The following is a 25,144-nucleotide window of genomic DNA, read 5'->3' on the forward strand; positions in this document are numbered from 1 at the left end:
TTTTTCTTTTTTTTCTTCTTTTCTTCTTTTTTCTTTTTCTTTTTTCTTTTTTCTTTTTCTTTTTTCTTTTTTCTTTTTTTCTTTTTTCTTTTTTCTTTTTTCTTTTTCTTTTTTTTTCTCTTTTTTTTGACTTGCACATTTTATAACCAGTTCAGTTGAAAATCACTTTTGCTCTCTGCTATTTTTTTAAATGCAGCTGTTAATAATTTGTCACTGAAAAATATCCTTTTGTATTATTGCAAGGATTTTTTACGTTTTGGTCCCCATCACTGTTCCTGCCTTCATGCTAGTCTAGGCGTACTCTTGCTCAGTTAAGCTAAAGCCTTTTCCCAAACATAGGAACACAACACTGTTTTAAAAGTAAAGAAGCACAAAAGATTACCAAATTCTCTTTGACATTGGCCTTGGTGAGCAACACCAGCTGAACTGTCTGCGGCAGCGGGGGACCAGGAAAACATCATGGGATGGATTGGGAAAGTATACAGTTTTTGACCAGACATTGGTACGATCGGCTCCAATAAATGTGGTTTTATTATAAATGAAAAACCTTTTTTTTGTTGGCCAACTTAAGCTAAATGACATTTTAAAATAATGCACTATCGCTTTTTTACTACACTGTCTTAATTGTCACAAAGTCCCTTTTTTCTTTTTTTTGCGTGGGGGGAGGGGGTAGAAAGAGGTTTGTGAAGCTGGTTATAGTGCATTAACAAACTTGTCAGTACATGCTACAATGCACTGTATTTTTGATGGAATTTTAGGAGAGTACAATTTTTGTTGGGTAGAGACTTGAATAATTTGGGTGACCAGGAGGAGTCTTAATTTGAGAAACATATTGAGTAGTAGAACAAGTACTTGTAAAACTGTACAGTGCTCACAGAGTAGGTGTCAAAGATGTGTCCATTTTATTTACTGTAGCATTTTAAAAGCCTGTATGATAAGAACTCATGTTAAATGATTTGTATTTGAAAACATTTATAATGATTCTTTTCCTGATAATTTTGGAAGTTGCCAATGACAATTGCTAAGACCATTACACAGGGCATCCCATCATACAAAAATTTTGACTGACTTCTGTGGGATAATACATTTAATTATTCACCTTTAATTAAAAATTTTCAATACCATTTTTGACATCCCATACTTCTTAGTATTTAGTAAACGGCAAACCTTGAGTGTGCATAATCAATTGTTTTTTCTGAGAAATTCACTTCCAAGTAGTCATGTCTTAACGTAACAAAATTCCTGTGACAACCTCTTTCAGATACAGGATGAGCTGAATCTATTTTCATACCTCGGAGGTCTTCACAAAGCAGATGCTCTTGTTCAAGCATAAGCTGCTCTTACACAACTTTATTTTACTTGATGAAAGAAAAATTAGGTGAAAACCAATGATGATTTTGCAGGAAGCCAGAAGTGATCACACGGGATTTACCTTAAAATAAACAAATGCTGTAATAGCTCAGAGGCTTGAAAGATAATTGTAGATTTCTTTCTTGCTGGTGTTTTCAAATACAGTTCATATAACAAGAAGAGTCTTGCTATTTAGACTTTCAGAACACTGCTGTAAATAAAATGGCTACAGAATTGTTGAAACTATGTCCTCTTTGCAATGTTTCTGGGATTATAAAAAGGAAGATAGAACTGGTAGCTGTTTGATTTTATTTGTGTAATATTTGAGGCAAATGTAGATTCAGTGCTGGATGGTTCAAAACAACACTTGCAGTTGGCAGGGATAGGTTTCTATTACTATGTTTTTAAGTTGATTTTTTTTTAAATCTAGTGCATATATCTGTGGCAGAACTTGGAATTCTCATGGTAGAAAATAGTCACCTCATTGCTAAGAAGTAATAGAAAGTTCTGCAACTTTACAATGTAGCAATTTTGGAATTAAAAGGGTAAATGGAAATCTAATGAATTACATGTAAAGAACCACTATCCATTTGTTACATCTAAGAAAACAAAAAATGTAAAAATCAGTATTTTTTTTTTGCTTGCATCACATTCAAAGGACACGTGCTGTGAAGCTTTTGTTGTATTTAGGTAATCTATTTTAAAAATTCAGTACCCTGTTTCCATAAAATCCCAAAGGGCTGGAAACTGGCTATCACTGTTTTTTATAAAGCTTTTATGACTGTCTCCTGTTAGCATGCTTAGAAGTGAATTTACATTTTCAGATGGGACTTGAAAAATGTGCACTTCACATCCGCTTCTTGCCTGTCTCAGGATGTAGTGCTGAATGAAGTGATAACAGATTTTTATTATTTTTAAATTGTGATTTGGTTCTCATGGGTGTATGAGGGGGAGGGAACATGGGATGGTTATGACACAAAATGATGGACAGTTGTGTTCTATGCCAGTCGTTGAGTCTTGACCAAAAAGAGATTATCTAAATTTAATAAAACGATTGCCCTGTTTGGCATCAAGAAGGCTATTTGCTTTTCCTTTCATACTTGAATAGTTTGAAAGCTGAATGCAGATTCTCTTGAATATGTGTGTGCTATTTTGGGCATAATATTCAGCCACTTGTTCCCCTGTAGAACTTCAGCTAACACTTCAGTCTTATTTCTAGACAATGTAGATGAGGGCTTAGTTTTTGATAGTTAATTGTACTTTGGTGTTCAGGTGCCCCTATTTGTGTATCAGGCTTCTGCTAAGCAAGACATGGTTGTAGGCTAAGCCGTGGAAAATCAGGAAGGAGGTCTCTTAAATTCTTACTCCACCACTGCTAGGCATGGTTTGATTTTTAGAATGCCAGTGTCTGTGATGCAAAGCTATAATATGTTCCATGTTACCTTATCTTTTATGCAGATTTCTTAACAATACAGCAAAATAATCTCCTGCACAGTTGTAGTATCTTAGGTGGAGTGTAGTTTTATATAGTGTTAGGTCTGAATCAATTTTTCTTTAACTGTGTTGTTGTTGTAGGAATTTGCTCGCTTTGATACATCGAATGATAGAGTTTGTGGTTCGGGAAGGGCCCATGTTCGAAGCCATGATCATGAACCGAGAAATCAACAACCCAATGTTCAGGTGCTTATTACAGTGCTTCACTTGGAACTAACACCATGCTGTTTTCACTGATGTTAATATTTTGTATTCTTGAAATACTAATAAGACTGGCTTTTGCTGTATTTATCTTTATGTGCAGATTTAAACTTTACAAATTGCACCAATGACTGTATTATCCTTTTATAAGGAAGAATGCATTTTTATTCCAGCTGTTACTAATGTGTACATATAAGTAAGTAAAATAGTACACACACACACTATGTAATACTTTCCTAAATATTTAAATAAATAACATTTAAACATACTTTTCTGAGGGATTCACAGTCATCAGTGGAAGCAGTAGCATACATTTTGAAAAAAGAAAAAAATCCTCCCCCCTTCTCCAAACAGACAAACTCAATGTAAAGTCCACTCTTCCTGGAGCCTAATTTCTAACCTTTAGCAAGAGCTGGGAGGAATTTTTCTTCTATATCAGTGCAAATAGAATTAAAACTTCAGCTGACATAGGGAAGTTTTGAGAACTTCCAGCACTTGTCATTAATAGAATAAAAAAGTATCAATTTCCAAATTTCTTGTGAAATGCAGTCTCTGAAAAGGTTTTCAGGGAAGTGCTAAATGACCTTTTAGCAGTGTTTTATTTGCAGTAAATTTGATGTGCTTCATTATGATTTTTATATACAAGGTGAGAAAATATGCAGGTCAAAATATCCTGGCCATTAAAAATGGGCTGCTTGTCCCCCATATCCTCCATCTGATGTTGCCAGTGTTGTGACAGACAATTTACTGGTGGAAAACTTGAGGTCATTCAGTATTTGATGAGTCACCTCACTGTGTAAATGCAAGCTCCTGCATCACTTGTGCTGAGGTTGCAGTGGCTCCTGTAGTGACTCTGCACTGATTCTTCTGCTTTGCTGTGAGGTTGCACAGTTGTTCTTTCTCACTCTGTTCTACTTTTAACTTCTGAGCAGTGCTGTGCCTTTGGGGAGTTCTGCTCTCTGCAGATTGCATGTGTGTGTGTGGAGCAGTTGCACATGTTCTGCGTGGCTGTGCTGTGGGTGTACATGATTTCAGCTCCTTGTGTTCACTCTGCAGCTGAGGTGGAATTCTGAACAGGGTTTGGTTTTGGTTTTTTTTATTGCTTCCTTTGAATTTGTGTCAGTTCAAAATTTGTAAAATGCTTTGTGTCTTTTCTTTCTTCTTTGGTTTAGGTTTTTATTTGAAAACCAGACTCCAGCCCATGTGTATTATAGATGGAAGCTTTATTCAATTCTTCAGGCAAGTAGAATTTTAGTGATAATTCATAGCTTCAGGCATAGTGAAGTAAGATAACACCAAAGTAAAAATACTTCTGCTTTTTTTCGTAGGGGGATGCTCCAACCAAGTGGAGGACAGAAGATTTCCGTATGTTCAAAAATGGATCCTTTTGGAGGCCACCACCATTGAATCCATACTTGCATGGGATGTCAGAAGAGCAAGAAACGGAGGCATTTGTGGAGGAACCGAACAAGAAGGGTGCACTTAAGGAAGAGTATGTACTACCTGTGATTTATGGTGCTGCTCTGATAGCTAGTCTGCCTGGGTTTACCCATTGTGTTTCTATAGTTTTAATGTGTCATCCCGTAAGTTGTCGTGCTTGTCATAGTATTCTGTATATGTCAGAGTAAGTGTTTCTTCACCTCAGTGCTTCCGATCATACTTGTTGATGTGTTCTGGATTTGGTTAGATTTGTCATCACTGAACCTTTCATTCCAACTGTTACTAACCTTTAATTTGAAAGGGATTGGGAAGCTGAGTGTTCTTCCCCATTTTCTATTGCTGTCTGTAGGTGACGATATGTAGCACTTTTCTCAACATCATTATGACCTCATGAGCTAAATAGTTGCTGTAATCTTAAACTTTACTGATGCTGTTCATCAGAAATTAAAATTGGGAGCAGCTGTTAATAAACAGGAAGAGAGAGATATCAGAGTTCTTTGCTGTGAATTGTCACTGTGCTGGAGATGGCTGTGGTAGTGGAAATGGAGACCTCCTTTTCTTAACTTTGCTGCTGTTGTTACCGATGTGTTCCTAGCAATTTTCCAAAATGTGTGGAATTCTTTTCTTGTTTTATTCTTCTCACCATAGTTACTATACCAGTCATGCTTCTGTACATTTTAATACACAGTTTGTTTCTCATACCTTCTTTTGGAAAGGCTCAAAAAGAGATTCTTTTAAACATGTTCTCTGCATATGGAGGTCAGGGAAAATGTGAAGTAATTGTTTATTTACTAGTTTTCTGAATTTAGTGTTTCTTATTCTGTAGCAGAAATGACTTGCATGCTTTAGATTTATCCATTTGGTTTAGGCCTAAGCTAAATCCAGAAAGATAATTACTTTATTAGAGATACTGATGTGCTTAATTAGGTATTTCTCAGCTATTTTTCCTTGATTTCTGTATGTAATCAAGACTTGAGTGAGAATTTTTTGCACTTTATGTAATATGGACACAAAAATTCATGAACCACTGAAAGAACTCAGGCAAAAGAATATAAAAATACTGAAAATGGCTTTTCTTCTAAAGATGGAAAACCAAAAAACCATTAAACGTAAAGGCCCAAAAATACTTTAGTACAAAAGTAGTTTATATTGACAGTATTAAAATTCCTGGTATTTCAGACAGAGGGACAAACTAGAGGAAATTCTGCGTGGATTAACACCTCGGAAGAACGATATTGGTGACGCAATGGTTTTCTGTCTAAATAATGCGGAAGCTGCTGAAGAAATTGTGGACTGCATTACAGAGTCATTGTCCATTCTCAAGACTCCTCTTCCTAAGAAGGTGTGGAGATTTTCAATAATCTTGTATCTTGGGGGAGGAGCTCACTTAGCACGTGCATGTAATTTACAAGCACTATTTCATAAGTTTCAGATAGTATTGAGGCTTTGTACTAAAACGTGGACTTGAATTTAAGTATGATCTCTTCTTGTGGAATTTTGTTACATATTTTTATTCTTTCTGGAGTTGCTTGTAAATAATGTTCTGCCTTACTGTGAAATTGAAAAGATTGAAATGATCTGATCAGATGAGGCAATTTAAACTGGAATGCCATGATTCTCCTTTGTAATGCTGTGGGAATATGTTACAGTAGTTAGTTCCCTATAGCATAAGAGGGGGCTAATTGTGTCTTAGCATGTTTATTAATAATACAGCTGTGCTACACTTAATTCTAATTAGGTACTTCCAGACAGTTTAAACTGTCTTGTATTCTTTGTGTGAAAATGCCTTTATTTTCAGGATAATTTAAATTGGAGTCATCTTCATTTGACCATTTTTTATTGTAGATTGCAAGATTGTATCTAGTGTCAGATGTGTTATACAACTCTTCAGCTAAAGTTGCCAATGCTTCCTACTATAGAAAATTGTAAGTATAATATTTTAGGTGATTGGTAGTTAAAAAAATCCTGCTTGTATTCATCTCTGTATGTACATCTCTGGATAAATGTGGTTGTAGAGAAATTTGCACTTCTCTGTGCTACTGCTATTACAGACTGATGGTATTTATATCTGTTTGCATGAAAATGTAGCATGTTGGTAATGCAAAAAATGTATGTGCCCTATTCAAGGGACCAAAGGTGAGAATACTTCGTGTGCCTCTTGACAGAGAGAGCCTGTGGATAATATTCAAGATATGGTACAGCAAATAGTTCAAGCAAAGAAGTAAATTTCTGAAACAGATTTATTTTTATTAAAATGTGGGAGGGTTAACTTTCCATAAACTTTGGACAAGGTATAAGGGGATATTATGTACTTTATTTCTAAGGTGTGAGCAGAATTTAGGAAGAATGTCCAAGGGACAGTATCTGTGTCATATTAAATGTTTGTGTCTAGTTCCTGGAGTGTCTCTAATGTTACGACAGCATGGTGGGAAATATTCAGCATGTTACAAAACTCTAGTGATTGCAATTGATGTTTCTTGTTGCAATGTGTCTGTGTTGTGCTGGTTTATTTTTTGCACATTGTTAGAAGCTCAACGGAAGCTGGGCAGCTGTTGCTCACTGTGCTTTCATTGAGGGCCTCACTGAATAAATTAGAATACAGCCATAACTAAGAATTTTTTAAAATTTCAGATTGAATTTTGAGACAATTCTTTCATTCTATTTAAGGTTGTAAAACTCCTTTTATCGTCCTCCAATCTTTCCAGGGTGTATAAAGAGACTGCAGCAGATGTGAAGATCTCCCTTCACAGTTCTGTTGTTGTCCAAGGTGATTTAATATATAGTAATCATATTTGCTTTATAGTTCAGTTCATGGCTACTGTAAGGATCAGAACCTTGTGCTTTTGAGTCCTGTGTCCCAGGTATTTTCATGAATTATGTATGTCCAGAAAACATATATTACGAAGTTTAACTAAAGAAATGTATATGTTTAATTCTAGTTTTGAAACAAAATTATGTCAGATATTCTCTGATCTCAATGCTACTTACCGTACAATACAAGGCCATTTACAGTCTGAAAATTTCAAGGTATGTATTTCATTGTTATTTACATGACATAGAAGTCATATAAATAGATATTCCTGCCCAAGAGATTGCATACTATGATAGGTGGCTTAGACATCAAGGTCCCTAATTAGGCTTTAAAAAGAATATTTTTAAAAGGTTTTCTCTTTTGCAAAGATAGCCTTGAAATTAAGGAAGGAAATGAGCATCTGCCAGCTGAAGTGTACCAGTAGATTTACAGTTGTGGAGTTGAGAGGATATCTATCACTTGAGTTGCAGACAAGGCCTTCTAGCTTTCTTACTGGTTGGGCCAGCTGTATTTCAAATTCAGAAGTAAACTTGTGTGGAAGTGCTCAGAGTGGAAAGAAACTCCTGGGCAGAACTGCACAAAGTTACTTTTAAACATTTTTTGTGTCAGGCTTTATTTTAGATTTCTGATAAGCAGTCTGACCATGGGTAATTGAGAGTGATTTTTGAGGTCAAATGCTCTCTGCTTCTCATGCTTGACGCTGTTCCTTCTGTTTCTATGCTGCCCCCCGCTTCTTTTTTCATTTTGTTTTTCAGTCAGAAGCTTTAAATACAAAGCTTACAGTGTAGTTAGTTTTTCTGTATTAAGGTCTTCATCCTGGTTGTCCTCAATCCTTCTGCTTTCAATTGCTCTAGATTGAGAATCAGCTTTAGTTATCTGCTATTTTAAACCTTTGTTAAATTATATGATAAAGAGAGGCAGATTTTTTTTAGTATATCCGCATCTTCAGTTACATTTAGAGTGTCAAACTTGAACTGAAACACATCTTTTCAAATATGCTTTTTAAGAAGAAAAATCATAAAATTATTTGGGTTGGAAGGAACTTTTTAAAGATCATCTTGTTCCAACCTGCTGCCGTGGTCCAAGACACATTTCACTAAACCAGGTTGCTCAGATCTCCATCCGGCCTCGCCTTGAACACTTCCAGGGGTGGGGCATCCATAACTTCTCTGAGCAACCTGTGCCAGTGCCTCAGCACCTTCACACTGAAGAATTTCTTGATAACAGCTAATCTAATCCAACCCTCTTTTCTGTTTAAAGCCATCCCCCCCTTGTCCTGTCACTACCTGCATTTGTAAGAGGTCCTTCTCCAGCTTTCTTTTAGCCCCTGTGGATGCTGGAAGGGGCTCTAAAGTCTCCCCAGAGCCTTCTCTTCTCCAGGCTGAACAAAATGGAAGTAGGAACACAACTTCAGTTCAATAATATGTATAAGCCAATGTTAATTTTAGTTATTTTATTTTACAAAAAGATATTTTCTCTTACATTTGGTGGAGGCACCTGCTTCAAACATTGGGGCAGAATGAAATTTACTATCAGGATAGAATTGGCAACAGCCAAAATGGATAATGTAATAGGAATTTAAAAGGAAAATGAAACCCAAGTGAGATTTCTTAAAATGTAGTTCCTATATACATATTTTTGTAAAATGACTAGTCTTGCCCAGCATGGTATCATTGCAATATACTTCAGTGTGGAACTACTTAGGAATAGTTGTCTACAGTAGTAGTTCTCTGTGGTCTATTTCCCATCAAAGAAATAAATTTCTTGAATACAAATGTTTTAGCTTTTTTTCTTTCCTCTTGCTTCTAGCAACGAGTGATGACATGCTTCCGAGCATGGGAAGACTGGGCAATCTATCCAGAACCATTTCTGATCAAACTACAGAATATTTTCTTGGGACTTGTAAATATCATGGAAGATAAAGAAACGGAGGTAAGTGGCCTCAGGATCTATGCTAGCAGATGGGAAAAAGTGTGTTAATATAAAATAGGGCTGGCAAGGATTATTTCGCTCTTTTAGGGTGAATAAACCTGTCTTTCCTTCAAGTCCTTGCTCCTAAACAGAGGTGTAACATATTTTCAAAAGCAAATACTGTTTAATCTGTCTATGAGTGCTGTGGTGGAGTTACATTGTGAAAGTGTTTCAGAGCAAAGACTAGTGCAGAATGACAGGTATTTCCTTTGTGTTGGAAATACTCTGTAATATCTCTCTCTGAATTCTGAGTGGAGTTTCAGGCATTGGAACTGTGTGGAAAGATGCCTTCCAGAGCAGTGGGAAGGAGGCCTGTAGTATAATTGGAAGGGCAGCTGATTCCTCTGAATGGAAGAGCAGGGTGAACACACACGTATGAAGGACAGTGCCTGTACCTAACAAGTTAGAATACACAGCTGTATTTATAATTTGTGTGTTCCTTAAATTGGTGTTCCTGCTAAATAGGCCATTTTTGTCAGTTGTTCATTTTGCTGGTCTTGGGGAAACTTTCATATCAAGTAAGTGTGATTTATCTGACTCTAATTGGCTGATTTTGAGCTATACTTCAATTTAATAGCTCTTCTTTTGCATATAGGTATTGGAAAGCCTATTGACCTCCTTTCAGTACATTGTGGGCAAATTCTAAGTTCTTGCCTATAATTTTTTATAGGAAGATATTGTCGTGTTATTTACTCTAGAATAAGCAACTATACTTGTTAGCAAAAATTGTTGCAGTAGATATTTTTGAGGCTTTGATATTTATAAAAGTGCTTCTTTAAAAAGAAATTATTTAATAATTGGAGAAGTAAAGAAAAGCAATGTAAATTTGTACGTGAAATAATTACATATTATTTGCTTTCAGGAAGTACCGGATGATCTTGATGGTGCTCCCATTGAGGAAGAGCTCGATGGTGCTCCACTAGAAGATGTGGATGGAATTCCTATTGATGCTGCTCCTATTGATGATCTGGATGGAGTCCCAATTAAATCACTGGATGATGATCTTGATGGAGTTCCTTGTATGAAATGTTTCAACTTTCAGATTGAATCTTCAATCCTTGATCTTTTTTTCCTGTGGAGTTTTTAGAAATACAGCCTAGAACTGATCTGGCATGTAGCTTTGTAAAATGTTGAGTTGATTAATTTCAATTTGCTCTACTGCTTTTAGGTAGTAATTGCTTCAGAAACACAGGAGGTGTCTTCTGATGTTATACATGTTGGGATGTAAAACCTGGTTTCTTTCTTTGCAGATACTAACATTGTATCATCTGTTTCATTATTTAATTGATTGTTATCTTAGTACTTTTCCGTTTCAACTTCTAAAGAGCTTTGTAAGTTATTTTTCTGTGTCTCTTTCTCCACCAGTGGATACAACTGAAGATTCAAAAAAGAATGAGCCTATATTTAAAGTTGCCCCTTCGAAGTGGGAAGCAGTGGATGAATCGGAACTGGAAGCCCAAGGTTAGTTTTGACAGTATCTTTTCTGAAGTAAATTGAAACCATAATGTCACTTAAGCAATGATTATTTTCAGCTGATCTGTGCTAAAATGCTAATGGAATTCATGTTGTAACATAGTGGGATTTTCTGTTGTAACTTGTTCACTGAATTTTTAACCAAAAAGGAAAATACTGTATTCTGTTGCAGTTATTCTACTTCAATAATCTATCAACCTTTAAAAGTAATTTCCAGTTCATTAAGAATAAATACTGAAAACAAAAAAAAAATGTGTTTGTAGTTGGCAGTCTTTTAAAATCTTGGTTTGAAAGATAATATTTTATAAACGGACAAATACTTGCCTGCTTTTGAAGGATTTACTGAAATGTGATACACAATGTGAGCGAATAGCTCAGTGAATGGTAAATATTCTGATAATGGGCTGGTTTGAATATTTCTGTGAAATAGAAAGTCTGTATTAAGTGCTAGATGCTGGTAAGTTTTACCACATTGTACTTCTTATTATATCTTATATACTATACATCTTATTATAATTATATTACAAATACTAATTTTCAGATCAAGTGGTAGCTTTTTTTGTTGTTAAAATTATCCTGCTATCTCTTCTAGCTGTTACTACTTCTAAGTGGGAGCTTTTTGACCAACATGAAGAATCTGAGGAGGAAGAAATTCAAAAGTAAATACTTTTCCATTCTGATGAAAACATACTTATTTTATGTATCTAAGGTTGAGTGTCTTTGGAACTCCTTATAAGATAGATATCTATTACATGAGTAGAACAAAAATGAAGTTCTGAAAGTAGGAAAATAAGAAAATGGAGAAAAGTCAGGATTTTAGTGCAGCATGCTTTCAGTCCCCATGATTTTTTTCTAACATGACAAATTACACCTTTTGGTAGAGTTGTTATGCTGATTTGAGAATTTAACATCAAATAGTAAGAACTAAGGTAGTAGTATGGATATCTTGCTATCAGGTGTATATGAATATATCTAAATCTCTGCCTTTTGCTTCTGAGACAAGCACAGTGAGTCATGTTCTGAGGTGTTTTGTTGGATGCTGGTAGGCTCCATGCCAACAGAAGTTGGTTTTGAGTTGTCTTTGAGAACATCTGTTAGTTAATGCTGTAAATACTTCCTGCATTGCATGGAGTCCTGCAGCACTCTAGTGGCCAGCCTGGGAATATAATTTTGGGTATCTGCCATCTCTCAGGTTTATCTCCCAAAAGCAAATGTAGTAAATTTTGTTCTTCCATTAAACTTAATATACCTGAAAAGCTCCATTACAGCACTTTGAGATTCTCCTGAGGGAATGGGTTTGTTCAGTAGCTGAGGTAGAGTTGTATTTGATGACTATAAAATTCATGAATTCTTCTGCACTCTGTTTCTGTGAAAAGTATAAATTGTGTGAGTAATAAAAAATAACAACAATTTATTAAATGAGAAAGTTATCTGTCTCCCAGATGGAGACTAATTTGTAGCTGCAGACTTTTACATAATCTAACTTAATATATTTCAGAACTAGTAACTAATCATAGAAACTAAGTAGGAGAAGTAGTATATTTCATATATACTTAAAATACCTGTTACGTCTTAGTTAGTTCTGTATGTTTTCTGTAAAGTCAAGAAGAAGAAAGTGAAGATGAAGAAGACACTCAGAGTTCTAAGTCAGAAGAACAACACATGTATTCCAATCCTATTAAAGAGGAAATGCCCGAATCCAAGTCATCAGTCAAATATTCAGAAATGAGTGAAGAAAAGCGTGCCAAACTCCGAGAGATAGAGGTGAGCATGGGGTGTTTTGTGCCACCCTTCTGGACCTTTCCAATTGTCACTCCACCCTGAGTTCTCTACATATGATAGGGAGTTATTTTTACTGAAATAATTACAGTCCTGTTATATAGTGGGGTTTTGTTTTAGTCTGGTGTATTTTTGTAAAGGTATATTTGTTCACACCCTTACATTGCCTGGTTTTGACTTCTAAAATAATGCAGGAAAAAACGGAAAATAGAGTCAGGGGATATTGCATGCTGAGAATGACTGTTGCTTTTCAGAACCACTAGGAGCTTTAGATCACTTGGGTCCTCATACGCTTTCCTCCCCTTGGGCAAATGGGATTAACTTTTGGATGTGGCCTTAGTCCTCTACGTTTCTTGTTTTCTCTGTTTCTTGCCTCGAAGTGTCTGTATTTTATTGCATTTAACAATGTCTCTTTTTACGGTCTCAGCTGTCAAAGAAGTAGATACAACTAACTCAGGTGGTCGTGGAATGGAGTATTTTAATTGAAGCCCTACATGCAGTTCGTAGGGCTCACTGGTTGTTCTCTCCTTTCTCCAAGCACAGGTGTTATTGTAGCTGTTAAGCTTGATAAGCAGAAGTTATGTCTTTGTTCTGGCTTCTGAGCTTGTGCTTGACTGAGAAAGTGACTAGAACTGGAATTTAGCACAAGCTTTGTCTAGCAGTGAACCCTTTCTGATACACACTTGCCATGCAAAATCAGGTTAAAAATTGTATGTGACTTTCTGGCTTGTATTCAGTATTCAAACCTGGGGGACATTGAATACCAGAATTCTTGTAGCTTCTGTTCAGTGCATTAAAATGATATTAAGAAGCTTCTAAATACTTACGGCAGTTGTAGCATCTCCAAATGACAGGTTATAATCTGAGTAATGTTTTGAAGGTGGAATTGTGGCTGCCTACCTGTTTATTCTATAATGTGCTAGTTAGCTAAAATCAGACATTAGCAAAGCCCTGTAATATTCTTCTAAGATGTTCAGCCAATAATTGAAAATGTCAAAAATGTTGTTTCTCTCAAATAAGCCTCCCTTTAACTATTCAGATTTTATTGAAACTAATAGACTCTCACTAAGCACTTAGAAACCTCTTGTTTTGTGCAGCGGTTTGAAAGTTCATGATATGTAGCCATATTAAGTGAGTAAATTCTGAGTGTGAGAAGCGGAGTGGGATTTATGTCTGACCTGACTCATGGTGGCAGTATTTTTGTAGAAAATACATGATGTTAGACTAATGAAAGTACAAGTGAAACTAATTTTCATGTTTCTGTAATATTGATTGTAGCAGTTATGGAAAGAGCTCCTTTCAGATTGAGTATCTGTTTTACGGACCTTATCTTGGCAGTTGTGGAAGCAGGTTTGGCACTGATTTGTTTTAACCATTGTCACTTTTACACTGCACAAGTGTTTTAAGTTCTTTCATCAATGTACTCTGTCAGTAAAAGTTTTAGGTGGCAAATACCTGAGTTTTTCAAGTGCATGTTTGCATTTTATTCTTTTTGGTAAGTGAATTACCATCTTGGTTTTACACTTTTGGAACTGCCAGAAGAGGAGAACAATTTTTTTCCTTTTTGAGAACATTTCAGACACTATGTAGGAGTACTTAAAATTTTCGTCAAGTTTGTAATTGACAAGAAAGTACTCCCTGTACTACTTCAAAGCATTCACACTCATGGTTTCTTCTTAGTATGTACCCAGTCCCTGCCAAAACCCACATCCATTATTAATTTCAGGGAAGGGGCTGAGGAAAAAAACAACCAATTACCAGCTTTAAGAATTATGCCATCTAATATGCACTGTAAAAAAATGTTGTGTAAAATATTTGGCAAAAAAATTGGTGAAGTCTGATTCACTAGCTGCACAGTCTACACAGTGACTGCCAGGGAAGCTGAGAAACATTTTTTCATGCATTTTTTGGAAATTCATTAATAGAGCAACAGTTCTTTCTCTTGGCACAGTTAGTAAATTAAGCTTGTTAGCTGGAAGGGGAAAGTGAAGTAAGAAACAAACTTTGGCCTCAGCCATCACATCAGAGGAGACAATTTAGTAACCTTTTGTTTGCCTTGCCTCATACCCCTGTTAATCCTTCTGAAGTGTGAATTCTTTCCAGAACTTAGCAGGAGCAGAGGCTTTCCTGTAACACTGAAGAACAGTGATTTCTTAACTGTTTAAGTGTGGAAAGATTGGCACTTTTCTTTGTATTATAACTTAAATTTCGGAATGGTCTTTATGGTGCTGTGTGCCTTTCATCCCTCGGGGACATCTAAAAGAAAGGTGTATTCCTCTTTGTAAAGAGACCTTGGTGCTGTGAAGTGGTAGAAAAATGGGAATTTTATTATTTAAATTGTTCATTAAGCATGTTCCCTTAGAGTGTACAAAAACTCACAGACAAAATGAAGCAGCATAGTCCGCTTTGTACCTTTCTCTAAGGTGTCTTACTTCTGTCTCCACCTTGCTGCACAAGTTTTGATAATCCTACTCCAACAAACAAAAAAGCACAGCACAGGCTTCATCTGCAGCAGGAGGCAGGCTGTTCATAAGTCCAGACATATCAGTGCTTCCAAAAGGGTTAAACAGGATTTTAGTCTGTCTTAGTATCTGGCTTTACTCACCTTTATGTTGGCCACCTGAGACCTCAAAGCAGTGTTTGACTGAGGTAGGAGACCAGTGGTGTGGAGGGTTCCTTCCTGCTGGGCCTTTCTGCTGGTACCCCCAGCTTCAGGAAGGGCAGGATTGGATCCTGTTACACCATCCTGTGTCTGTGCTCTGGCAGTACCTCGCTGCCCCCTGCACAGATACTCCACACCAAACACCCCCTGCCCCCTCATGGTATTGAAAGTCTGATTTATTTTTCTACCAAGCGCCAAAGAGAGTTTCCTGGATGTCACAAAGGAAAGGTGGTTACTTTTGTCAAGAAGTTCCATAAAATTTCCGTATTTCTTTCTCTGGATTATGGTGCTTAGTGTGCAGAATACTCAACTTTTGAGTATTTGTTTGTCAGGTCACAGGAGCTGTCTGTAATCATCACTGAAACAATATATAACCCTTTGGTTTTTGCAGTTTGTGGAGGTTTCTGTAGCTGGCTCACTTGAGGCTAATGCAAAATGGTGTAAAGATATGCTATTAAGTATCCTACTGATTGTGGCTTAATAATAACAGATGAGACAAATTGCCTTTTGCTTAACCAATAGTTTTGCTATTTATAGCAGTTGTTTCTTTGACGATGATGATTACTCAGAAGATTCTGGTCTGTTTTAAATCTTTGACTCTTATTTCTGTTTTACAAAAGCAAGGAATTGCTTAGCTCCAAGACTCTTGGCAACCTGTGAGTGTGATGGAGCGTGCCAGAGGGCTCTGTGGCAGAAGAGATATCTCACATGTGTACATCAGTACATCTGTCATCTGTTGTTGATAATATTGTAGCTGCAGAGATTCCACTACTCATAGACTTGCTGGAAAGATCAAGCTTTCAAAGAAATATTTTGCTCTGCTTCTGGCAAAATCTAGGACTTGTGATGGCCATTGTTGTTGCAAGACTGTTCTGAAGAAAACCAAAACACTTTGGTCTGTTTGGATGTCTGTCCTGTCTGTATCTAATCAGTCTACACTGAAGTGCTTACATTACTTACCAAGCAGAAATTCCTATCTTTCATCAAGTGTCTGGTGATGAGCTTCCTAGTTCATCCTAATATGTAGCATGCAGCTAATTTATCTCAAATTAGTTATGTTTGAATGTGGCCGCTTTAAGTTGAGAGGCTGTGTAACTGTGGAATAACCTCTTGTGAAAAAGCCTTTTTGCACTGAAGATCCTGTGCATGGTCTCAGTATCAGCAGAAGGTTAGAAAACCAAGAACAGTTTTTGGAAGCAGATCAGTTTTAAGTAAGGGAGGCTACTGACAACACACCTGTTGGTATCTAAATGGAAAAAGCAGAGCTTCAGTTTGCAGCAGTCTGGTTTCCCTGAGCTGTGGTAGCAAAATGTTACCCGTTCCTTTAGCTTGCTTGCTTCCTGGGTGGGCTGTAAGCAAGGCCTCAGCTTCTAGCTAAGGCTGAACACTTTAAACTCTCCTCAAATGGGTCCAGTGAGAGAGGAAGGAAGTCTCCAGATGAGAACCAATAGACAAGAGGTATGCTGTGGAGTGTTTGTCTTGAGCTTGTAGGAAAGAGCTCCTCGTGTTAGTGAGAAATGTGATCCTGCACTGGAGCATTAAGTAGGGATCGCTCACAGCAGTGATATCTGACACTTCTGCATTGCAGTCTCTGAAGACCGGGAACTCTGCTCTGGGAGGCTGCTCTGTCTAAGGAATTAGAATTGCAAAGTTTGGGCACAGGGATTTGAAACATTTTCCCCTTCCATTTTATCATGCATATTACTGACTTTGGGGATAGTCCAGATAAAAATCAGTGTATTTATTCCTAAAGATGAACAGGCTTAACAGTTCTTGTCTGTTGAACAAGAATAGTTAAAGAACAGCCAGTGCATTGAGGATATATTAGTTCATTCTCAATGCAGGTTTACAAAGTGAAATGCTCACAAAATTAATCAATTAGATGCTTAAGCAGATTTAAGTCTAAGTGTTAAGGATCTTTCTCCTGTGGGAGTATCTTGAACTGTGTGATAGGGATATGAGCATCCTGTACTCTGCATGGAGAGGTCGTGAGAAGAGTGTTCACTTTGGCCAGTATACAGTGAGCAGTGAAATAGTGAATGGAAGGCTCAGCCAAGCACTGCAGCTGGTGCAGGGGAAGGGTGGAAGGGGCCTCTGTGCTTGGAGTGCAGGAGTGGATGGAAGAGCCTGATCTTTCTGTAGTGAGCTGTTGATACCATCTCAGCACTTTGTAACACTTAGTCGCCTTTTCCAGGCGGTGTAGTCATTTCCTCTGCTCACAGCATCTTTTAAAATGAGTCAGTTTACATGGGTTCAAAGGGAGATACAGAGATTGTGTGGAGGAGAGATCCATCCATGGCTGGTGTGTAAAAGACCAGAGCTGTCTCAAGAAACCACATGATCCTACCATAGCTGGAGTCTGGGGAGATGTTGAGTGAGATGTTACCACAGGGTAGGCTTTTCCTATTTTCTCTCTTCTCGAGGCACCTGCTAATGACCACCTTCAGCGCCCCACTCCACCCACAGTTTCTGGAGAAACTATGTGCAAATAATTCCTCTTGCCATTTAAAACCTGCTGCCAACAGTGGGTTGTATGGCATGCATGTCAGCAATTTTTGCATCCATTTAGCTTATTAAATCAGGTAAAGCCTGTTGTTGGGATTCCTAGTTTATTTTCATCTCGGGTTTCTTTGGGCTATAGACTTAGGCTTCCTTGCTTTCTAAATATCATTAAACAGAGACTGTCACAGCTTTGTTGGCTAAAACTGTAAAGAAATAAAATCTGATGAGGATGGAGGGTTTCTTTGGGCTTTGTTGGTTTGAGTTTTTGTTAGTTTTGTTTTTTTAAATTATCTGGGTTACTTAGTTGGGAAAAAAAAGTCTTATGGGCATATTCATGCTATGACAGCCCAAGAGGCTTCTTGGATCAGCTAAGCTTCCTCTGCACTCCTCCTGCTTGGTACTGAAGATGCTGAGCAGCTGATAACCTTGGAGTTTACATGATGGTAGGGAATGCTATTCTGATTTTTTATCAGAACAGGTGGTACACAGTTAAACTGAGTATGTTTCCAGAAGGTATTTCTGCCTTTGGAACTCTGCATTTGAAGGGGGGAGAAGAAAAACATGCCTTTATTGAAGGTGGTATGTGACAAATGACGATGACAGTTTTCCATTGGCTGAATTGTAAGAAAAAATGCTCAGCTGCAGGGAGAGCAGACTCTGTAAGTGAGGGAGGGAAGCAGAATAGTTAACAGAAATTTACTGTGATGTGAGGTAACTGCTTTTTTAAAGTTTTATTTCTTTTTCCCCTAAAGCAAGTTGTTCCCTTATATTTGAGACTAAAATGAAAAATGGTGTTGGCATAAGCTCTGTAACTGAAGGGAAAGGGGATCCTGTTCAAAATAGTGTTATCCTTGCTTGGATTTTATGTTTCTTAACATACTCGTGATTAGTTTGTTTTTGTGATACCTTTCCTTTCTGTCAGTAATTGGAAGGGCTGATTAGATCCCGTCTGCTCGATTTTTGAGAGGGAAGGAAAAACCCTGCAGAGTTTGATTTTGTGACTACTTCATATTGGGGAATTGAGGACCTGGAGAATAAGAATCCTTTCCGATAATCAAAATGGACATAGTTGCAAAGTCTTTTCCTTTGTGTGTTTTCAGTGTGAAAGAATTAAATATTTTTAAAGAGAAAATAACTTTGTGTGTTTGCTAAAAATAAAACCTCGAGCACTGGAAAAATCTACTAATGTATAGGATGTCGGTATTGGAACAGGACATGCAGGAGGGTCAGAGCATGAACATTTGGAAGAGGGCTGACAAATACAACCTGAACTATTACCAAGATCTTCCTTCCTTCCCCAAAAAAGAGACGCTTTCTTCTCCAAAACAAATTGAAGGATTGTTTGTACAAGGACATGTCGCTAGGAGTAAAGAATTGACAGATGATAAGAGATGTGAGTGAAGTTTCATTATGTGAATCAACTTGGAGAAGGTTTTACTCATCGAGACCAAAAAAAAAAAACCCAACCCCAAAAAAACAATCCACAAAAAAACAACACATGGAGAAATTCTGACATATGCTTAACTTTGTGACTCTGCTGGGGATACTGCAGCAAATTTAGTGTTACATTTAGCAGCACTTGGGAACTGAAGTCGGTTGGTAAGCTTGTTAGCACATGAAAAAGTATTATGTTAGTAAAAATCAGTTCTTTCAAATCAGCCACTCTGTGCAAACAACCCTGAAGAGGAGATGCATTGTTTTATGTCCTAATTATGTCAGTCATTTTATTTTAACATTTAGGGTTAATGCAAAAAGGCAGTTTCCGAAGGAAACTTTGAAGTAGACAAGAGAAATTGAAAGAATGTATTGACACCTGCAGTAAATGATTTCATTTTGAAAGAAAAAAACCAGATAATGACCCAGGAAAGACAAGGGTGCAGTGTACTAATGATGGGAACAGAATTTAATAGAATAACAGAAAAAAATTCCCTCTATTTTTAGTTCTTACCATGTCTGTAAACAACTGCAGGTGCCTGCAGATAAGTGTGTGGTTTTGTTACTTTGATCCAGTTTAAATAAATCTGGTACCTCTGTGCACAAGCTTGTATAGAAGGAATGAAGAACACAGATTATAAATCATGGAAATTTCATTTTCAGCCACCTGCCTAACTGGATAAATAATAAGCCAAATAATCTAATGGTCAGTATTATTTTCACAGCTTAAGGTGATGAAGTTTCAGGATGAGTTAGAGTCTGGGAAAAGACCCAAGAAACCAGGCCAGAGTTTTCAGGAACAGGTTGAACACTATAGAGACAAGCTGCTCCAGAGGGTAAGAACTGTTCTTTATGTTTGCCTCTGATTCTGTGATAGGCTTTTATTGAGTTGATTGAATGTAGGGTGGCATTAAGCATAACAACACATGGTTCTTGTTAAAATACTACTGCAATGTCAGACTGCGTGCTTAAGTCCAAGTGCTTTCGGCAGAATACCTACAATCTCCTTTTTTAATCAAAATACTGTAGTGTTTCCCCCTTTACATCTGGGTGTCATAGAGTGTATAGAAACCTTAGAGACCACTCTTGGGTCTACTGCATGAAGCAAACTGTTAGGTGTGGGAAAGGAAGGGGACAGCTCTCAGTTGAAGATGTTCATCAGGCTTCTCATTTTGCTTTTAGTAATTGATCTCTTGTGCTAAAGGCTTCCCAAGGAAGGGAGAGAACAGTTTTAAGCAGCATATCTATTTCTGATTCTCCAGTGTCTTAAGTTTCGTGAATAATTCCAGCTCATCCATTCACCCACGTGTGACTAATTCTGTACCATGACCATTTTTAGTAGTCCTCTTTGGACTATGAAGTCAGAGCGATTTTAATAGTTAACATCTTATATGTGATATGATGTAATCTCCAACCTTTGAAACACAATGATAAAATATAACCTCTTTGGACATTGCATTTAGTGAGGGAGGATAAGTGACAGTTGCTTTTCTGATCTGGTTTCACAGCCTGACAGATCAGTGGTGAAGTTAGGTACCCGTGCAGTTCCTTGGAAGCTAAATTGAATAAGCAGCTTCCACGAGGGCTTTTTCTGTCACTTGTTATTTGCATTATTTAGTGCTCAATATCTGACTAATTCACAGTACCTTGAAGAAAGAGACTTGTAAAAATTAGGTAAACCGATCCCTGAAGGAGATGTACACATTGCAAGTTGATGTTAGCAGTTAAGACTGCAGTTAAGACTTTATAAGACTTTTATGAGTAACTTTCTTTCTAAATGTAGTTGTATCATAAAACTTTCCACTTTCTTGGTGTTTTCTGTAAAAGAAATTATTTGTACAGTAAGCACAGAATGCTTAGTGAGACAGTAGCTTAAACAAACAGAAATTGATAATAACAATCTTGATAAAGTTTTAGGTGCCTTGTGTTGAATGAGTTCAACCAGCTCACTGTATTTTGGATTTTTAATAATTGTCTCTTTCACTTTCAAGAAAGAAAGAAATACTTAATGATAATTATAATCATTCTTTAAAACAATAGTAACTGTTGTTAAGGGAATAACTTCATCTTTTGCTTTAATGCCATAATAAAGTTAGTTTTTATAATAGTAATGTAATACTGGTTCTGATTACATTTCCCATGAACTTGGTGGTTGGTCATTCTTTTTTGTCAAACTTAAAATAAGCTGTCCAAGAGTAATTTCCCAGCAGCATTGTATATTGTTTAGAGACAAGAAACTTAGAGCTATTTAAAATACCAGGATGAAATGCACAGTTATGCTATCAAATAAACCTGGCACAGCTTGAGAGTGCAGTGATTTTAGATTATTTTTTGCCATGGAATGAATTTGCTTTAATGATTGATCAGTACTAAAAACCACAGCATCTGACCTCTGTGTTCAGACTTGCTGATGAGGTTTATTTCTGTATAGTTAGTCTTCTGTTTGACAGACTACATGTGCTCAGGGTATATATTTTCTTTCAGAATGGTCCTGTTGACACCTAAAAATGGACTATAGTTGTTTGTTTTTGACAGAGTAGATGTTATTGCAGAATCTCGTTTGTATTTTTGTTTTGTCTTTAGATAGCCTCTAGTTATGAGAGTATATAAATTTTCCATCTGGATTAATGAGGCTGAATGCCATATGTTTTAAGTAGAAGGAGGTTCCTGGTATTCTTCCATGTTTAGTTTAGAAAATCTATTACAGCTGTAATATTTCCCTGAAATTTGTAACATTGAAGACTGTTCATTTCCAGTTACTCTGATATTCTCACACAGGGTGACATCCCTCATGTTTCTGTTAGCGTTTGTGTTACAGTAAATGTTTTGCAGAAGCAAAGGGCTGAAGAGGTGGGAGGGTGTGACCATCAGTTCAGATCGTGTGCTGTGTTCCATCAGTGCTCACTGCTTTTATGCTGTTTGTGATTAGCTTGATTGCCTCTAATAATTACTCACCCTTATCTGAAATCATGAATGCTTCTAATAATCTAGGAAAAAGAAAAAGAGATGGAAAGAGAACGGGACAGAGACAAAAAGGACAAGGAAAAGTGTGAGACCAGGTCCAAAGATAAGAAGGAAAAGGAGGAATGTACACCAACACGAAAAGAGAGGTATGGCTATCCTTGGAGTAAAGTGGATGGGAGGAAAACCCTAACAGTGTCTTCGTAGGCAATGGCAGCCCTGAAATTACGCTCTATCATGCATCTGATTTTAAAAGAAAAACACAAAACCACAAACAAAAAATCCAAACAAAACCCATGCTTTGACTAATAAAACATGCTCCAGTGTTCAAGGAATTGTCATTTTTACTCTGCCCCAAGGGAGGAACCATTTCCCCTTTGAATAGAGTTGCCCTTTGGCTCATCTATGCCCTGAGGAAACATGGTAAAAAGATGACCAGTTGCAAACGGGGTTAAACTGTCTTGTAGCGGTGAATTGTCTGCAGTGTCTCAGTCAGGAAACTGTCCTGAAGACAGACCACAAATGACAGGCAGTGGTTTAAATGTTACTCATCTCATAGTGCAGATCCTTCTGAACAGCTGGGTTTGGCGTAGTTGATTGGACACTGATCTTCTAACACTTGCATAGCCAAACTATGCCATGGTTCTAAGTGTAGCTATGGTAAAAGGCCTTGCTTTTCAGGGAGCTGTGACAGAATGTTTTTACACTACAAAATGACTCACGGGCCTTAATTATTTTCAAGCAGAGAAAATCTGTTGCACATGTTAAACTTGATTTTTTGTTTTAATAATAAAAAGCCTACTATATCTTAATTACTTACAAGTATCTGACATCACATTGGCTAAAGAAAATCCCTGCAGAAAGGAACAGATGTTCTTACTGTCCGTTTTCACTCCCCGTGTGTGTGTGTCCCATGCCCAGGAAGAGGCGGCACAGCGCCACGCCCAGCCCGTCCCGCAGCAGCGGCAGCCGCCGAGCCAAGTCTCCCTCGCCCAAATCGGAACGCTCCGAGCGCTCCGAGCGCTCTCACAAGGAGAGCTCCCGCTCCCGCTCTTCACACAAAGATTCTCCCAGAGATGTCAGTAAAAAAGGCAAAAGGTGAGCTGGTATCTTCTCTGTTTCAGGAAGCTGATGGGTATGTTTGGCTGGGGTTTTGGAGGGGATGTGTGTTTTAGCAGAGCACATTTGATACTCCGGTTTCCTCTCACAGTGCTCTGTAGTGCCTGCTCCTCATTAATACCTTTGGACACTGGGGTTGGAAGTGTACACAGCCTCCTGCCCTGACAACTCCAGACTCTGCTCTGCTGTAGTTTTGTTTACCTGTTTACTGGGGGTTTTAAGAAATATGGCTTTAAACTAGAGCACCTTTCTTTTTATTTTCAAAGGAAAAGTCTTCTGTAGTCCTTCTAAAATTTCTATAGCCCTTCTATAGACCCTCTCAAATTACAGTGACCATGTAGCCTTTCACTGAAGATTAGCTTCCATGAAGCTCCTCACTCCCATAGTTTGTTTCTTAAGGGGAAAAAAATTAGATACTGGTTATGGGGTTTTGTTTCCAAACTAGGTATTTCCTAATCTCCACTCTGACACAAGTATTTGTCTTTAGTTAATGTTAAACTTGAGGTGAAATTTTATTATTGTACTAATGTTGCTGTAACTTGAAAGTTCACCTTCCACTTCTTTTAGAGGTATAGAATATCTTACTGATATAAAATTCCTCAGTCATGCTGAGAAAAATTCCTTTGATGGTGTTGAGGAAATCGTAACACAAATCTACAGTATTCTTGTGCTTATATAAATAAGGATTTCAAGTAAAAGTAGAAAAGTATTTGAGGGTTTTTTTTTGAGTTGATATGATGCTCATTCAATTTTCATTATATTAGATCAATATATTAAGTTTGGGTTAGATGACAGTAAATTTATTCAGTGTCCCTTCTTTTCCTGTGGAGTTGCATCACAATCTGAACATGTTTGATGAAAATCAGAAGTATTTGACTGTAACACAATTGAACATAGTTTTTCATTTCTATGTGGACATAAGCTGCAATTAATATAAGAGCCAAGGTGGTTAGTATGTGAAAGGCTGTGAATTCCTGATGTGGGTTTAAGGACATGAGTGTGTTACTTTTCCTGTGGGTTCTAAGCACTGAAGTTAAGCCCAAAATTGTCTCAAAACCTCATAATGCAAAAATGGCCTTTTTCTCAAAAGCAAGATAGCATTCTGTTACTTTCCTTACTAGGGAAAAATATTTTCTACCTTGTTTGGCTCAATAAATGAAGACAAATAACATCGGGAAGAGGTGCTTTTAATCTGTTAGTATTTGACATAAACCTTTTTTTTTTTTTTTAGGTCGCCGTCTGGCTCCAGGACACCCAAAAGATCAAGAAGATCACGATCTAGATCCCCTAAAAAGTCAGGGAAAAAATCCAGGTCTCAGTCCCGTTCTCCTCACAGATCTCACAAGAAGTCAAAGAAAAGCAAACACTGACATTGTTAATATTTTTTATGATGCTGTCATTTACTGGAAATGCGGTTTTGTTTTTGTGCCTGAACAGTCTGTTTAAAAACAAAAAAGCATTCCTGATTATTTTTTTTTGTGAATGCACGTGTATACTCATGAGTATCGGCATCTGTAGACCTGTCATTGTTTTATATTGTACAAAATATCTTCATTGTGACTATTTCCCAAAAGAAACATTTTTGTGTTTAGAAGTTTCATCAGAAATGTGTGTAACTGATCTGCTGGCAGTAGTGATATTTTGTTTTTAGAACGTTGTGACATAGCTGAAATAACCCAAATGTTCCCCCTTTTTGTAGCTTTGACAATTTGAATTAGATTTCAAATAAAATCTGAACAGAAAATGAAGATGTTGTTTTCTTGCCCCACTGGTGATCCAGATCCCGAAGGGAGTGCACAGTTTGTTTGGAAGTATTGTGTATTTCAGACAGACTGTGGTGCTTGGATGGTTCAGTGTGGCTCTGTTCCTGTTCTCACTGGTCTGGCTATCCAGATAAAAGCACCTTCTGAATCCAGTGAATGGGGTTTCTTTCCTACTGTGAGATT

General features: G+C 37.2%; 1 protein-coding gene across 7 annotated transcripts in view; it reads left to right on the forward strand.

The window, feature by feature from the left end:
• Nucleotides 1-24,946, forward strand: part of LOC121670924 (U2 snRNP associated SURP domain containing) — a 51,600-nt gene extending 26,654 nt beyond the window's left edge. For all 7 annotated transcript variants that reach the window (XM_042041879.1, XM_042041880.1, XM_042041876.1 and 4 more), the window contains 15 exons: nucleotides 2,926-3,030; nucleotides 4,218-4,284; nucleotides 4,374-4,537; nucleotides 5,665-5,827; nucleotides 6,331-6,410; nucleotides 7,425-7,512; nucleotides 9,107-9,229; nucleotides 10,131-10,287; nucleotides 10,634-10,729; nucleotides 11,334-11,400; nucleotides 12,343-12,505; nucleotides 19,844-19,954; nucleotides 22,110-22,228; nucleotides 23,001-23,177; nucleotides 24,430-24,946. In XM_042041879.1, the coding sequence (XP_041897813.1) occupies nucleotides 2,926-3,030; nucleotides 4,218-4,284; nucleotides 4,374-4,537; nucleotides 5,665-5,827; nucleotides 6,331-6,410; nucleotides 7,425-7,512; nucleotides 9,107-9,229; nucleotides 10,131-10,287; nucleotides 10,634-10,729; nucleotides 11,334-11,400; nucleotides 12,343-12,505; nucleotides 19,844-19,954; nucleotides 22,110-22,228; nucleotides 23,001-23,177; nucleotides 24,430-24,568 (1,819 nt within the window). In that variant the 3' untranslated portion in view covers nucleotides 24,569-24,946. The remainder of the gene's footprint in view (nucleotides 1-2,925; nucleotides 3,031-4,217; nucleotides 4,285-4,373; nucleotides 4,538-5,664; nucleotides 5,828-6,330; nucleotides 6,411-7,424; nucleotides 7,513-9,106; nucleotides 9,230-10,130; nucleotides 10,288-10,633; nucleotides 10,730-11,333; nucleotides 11,401-12,342; nucleotides 12,506-19,843; nucleotides 19,955-22,109; nucleotides 22,229-23,000; nucleotides 23,178-24,429) is intronic.
• The last annotated feature ends 198 nt before the right edge of the window (nucleotides 24,947-25,144 follow it).

Source organism: Corvus kubaryi, unplaced genomic scaffold (assembly GCF_017639235.1).
Source record: "Corvus kubaryi isolate FWS band 111438036 unplaced genomic scaffold, C.kubaryi_AGA036_p1.0 37397, whole genome shotgun sequence".
Taxonomy (NCBI): domain Eukaryota; kingdom Metazoa; phylum Chordata; class Aves; order Passeriformes; family Corvidae; genus Corvus; species Corvus kubaryi.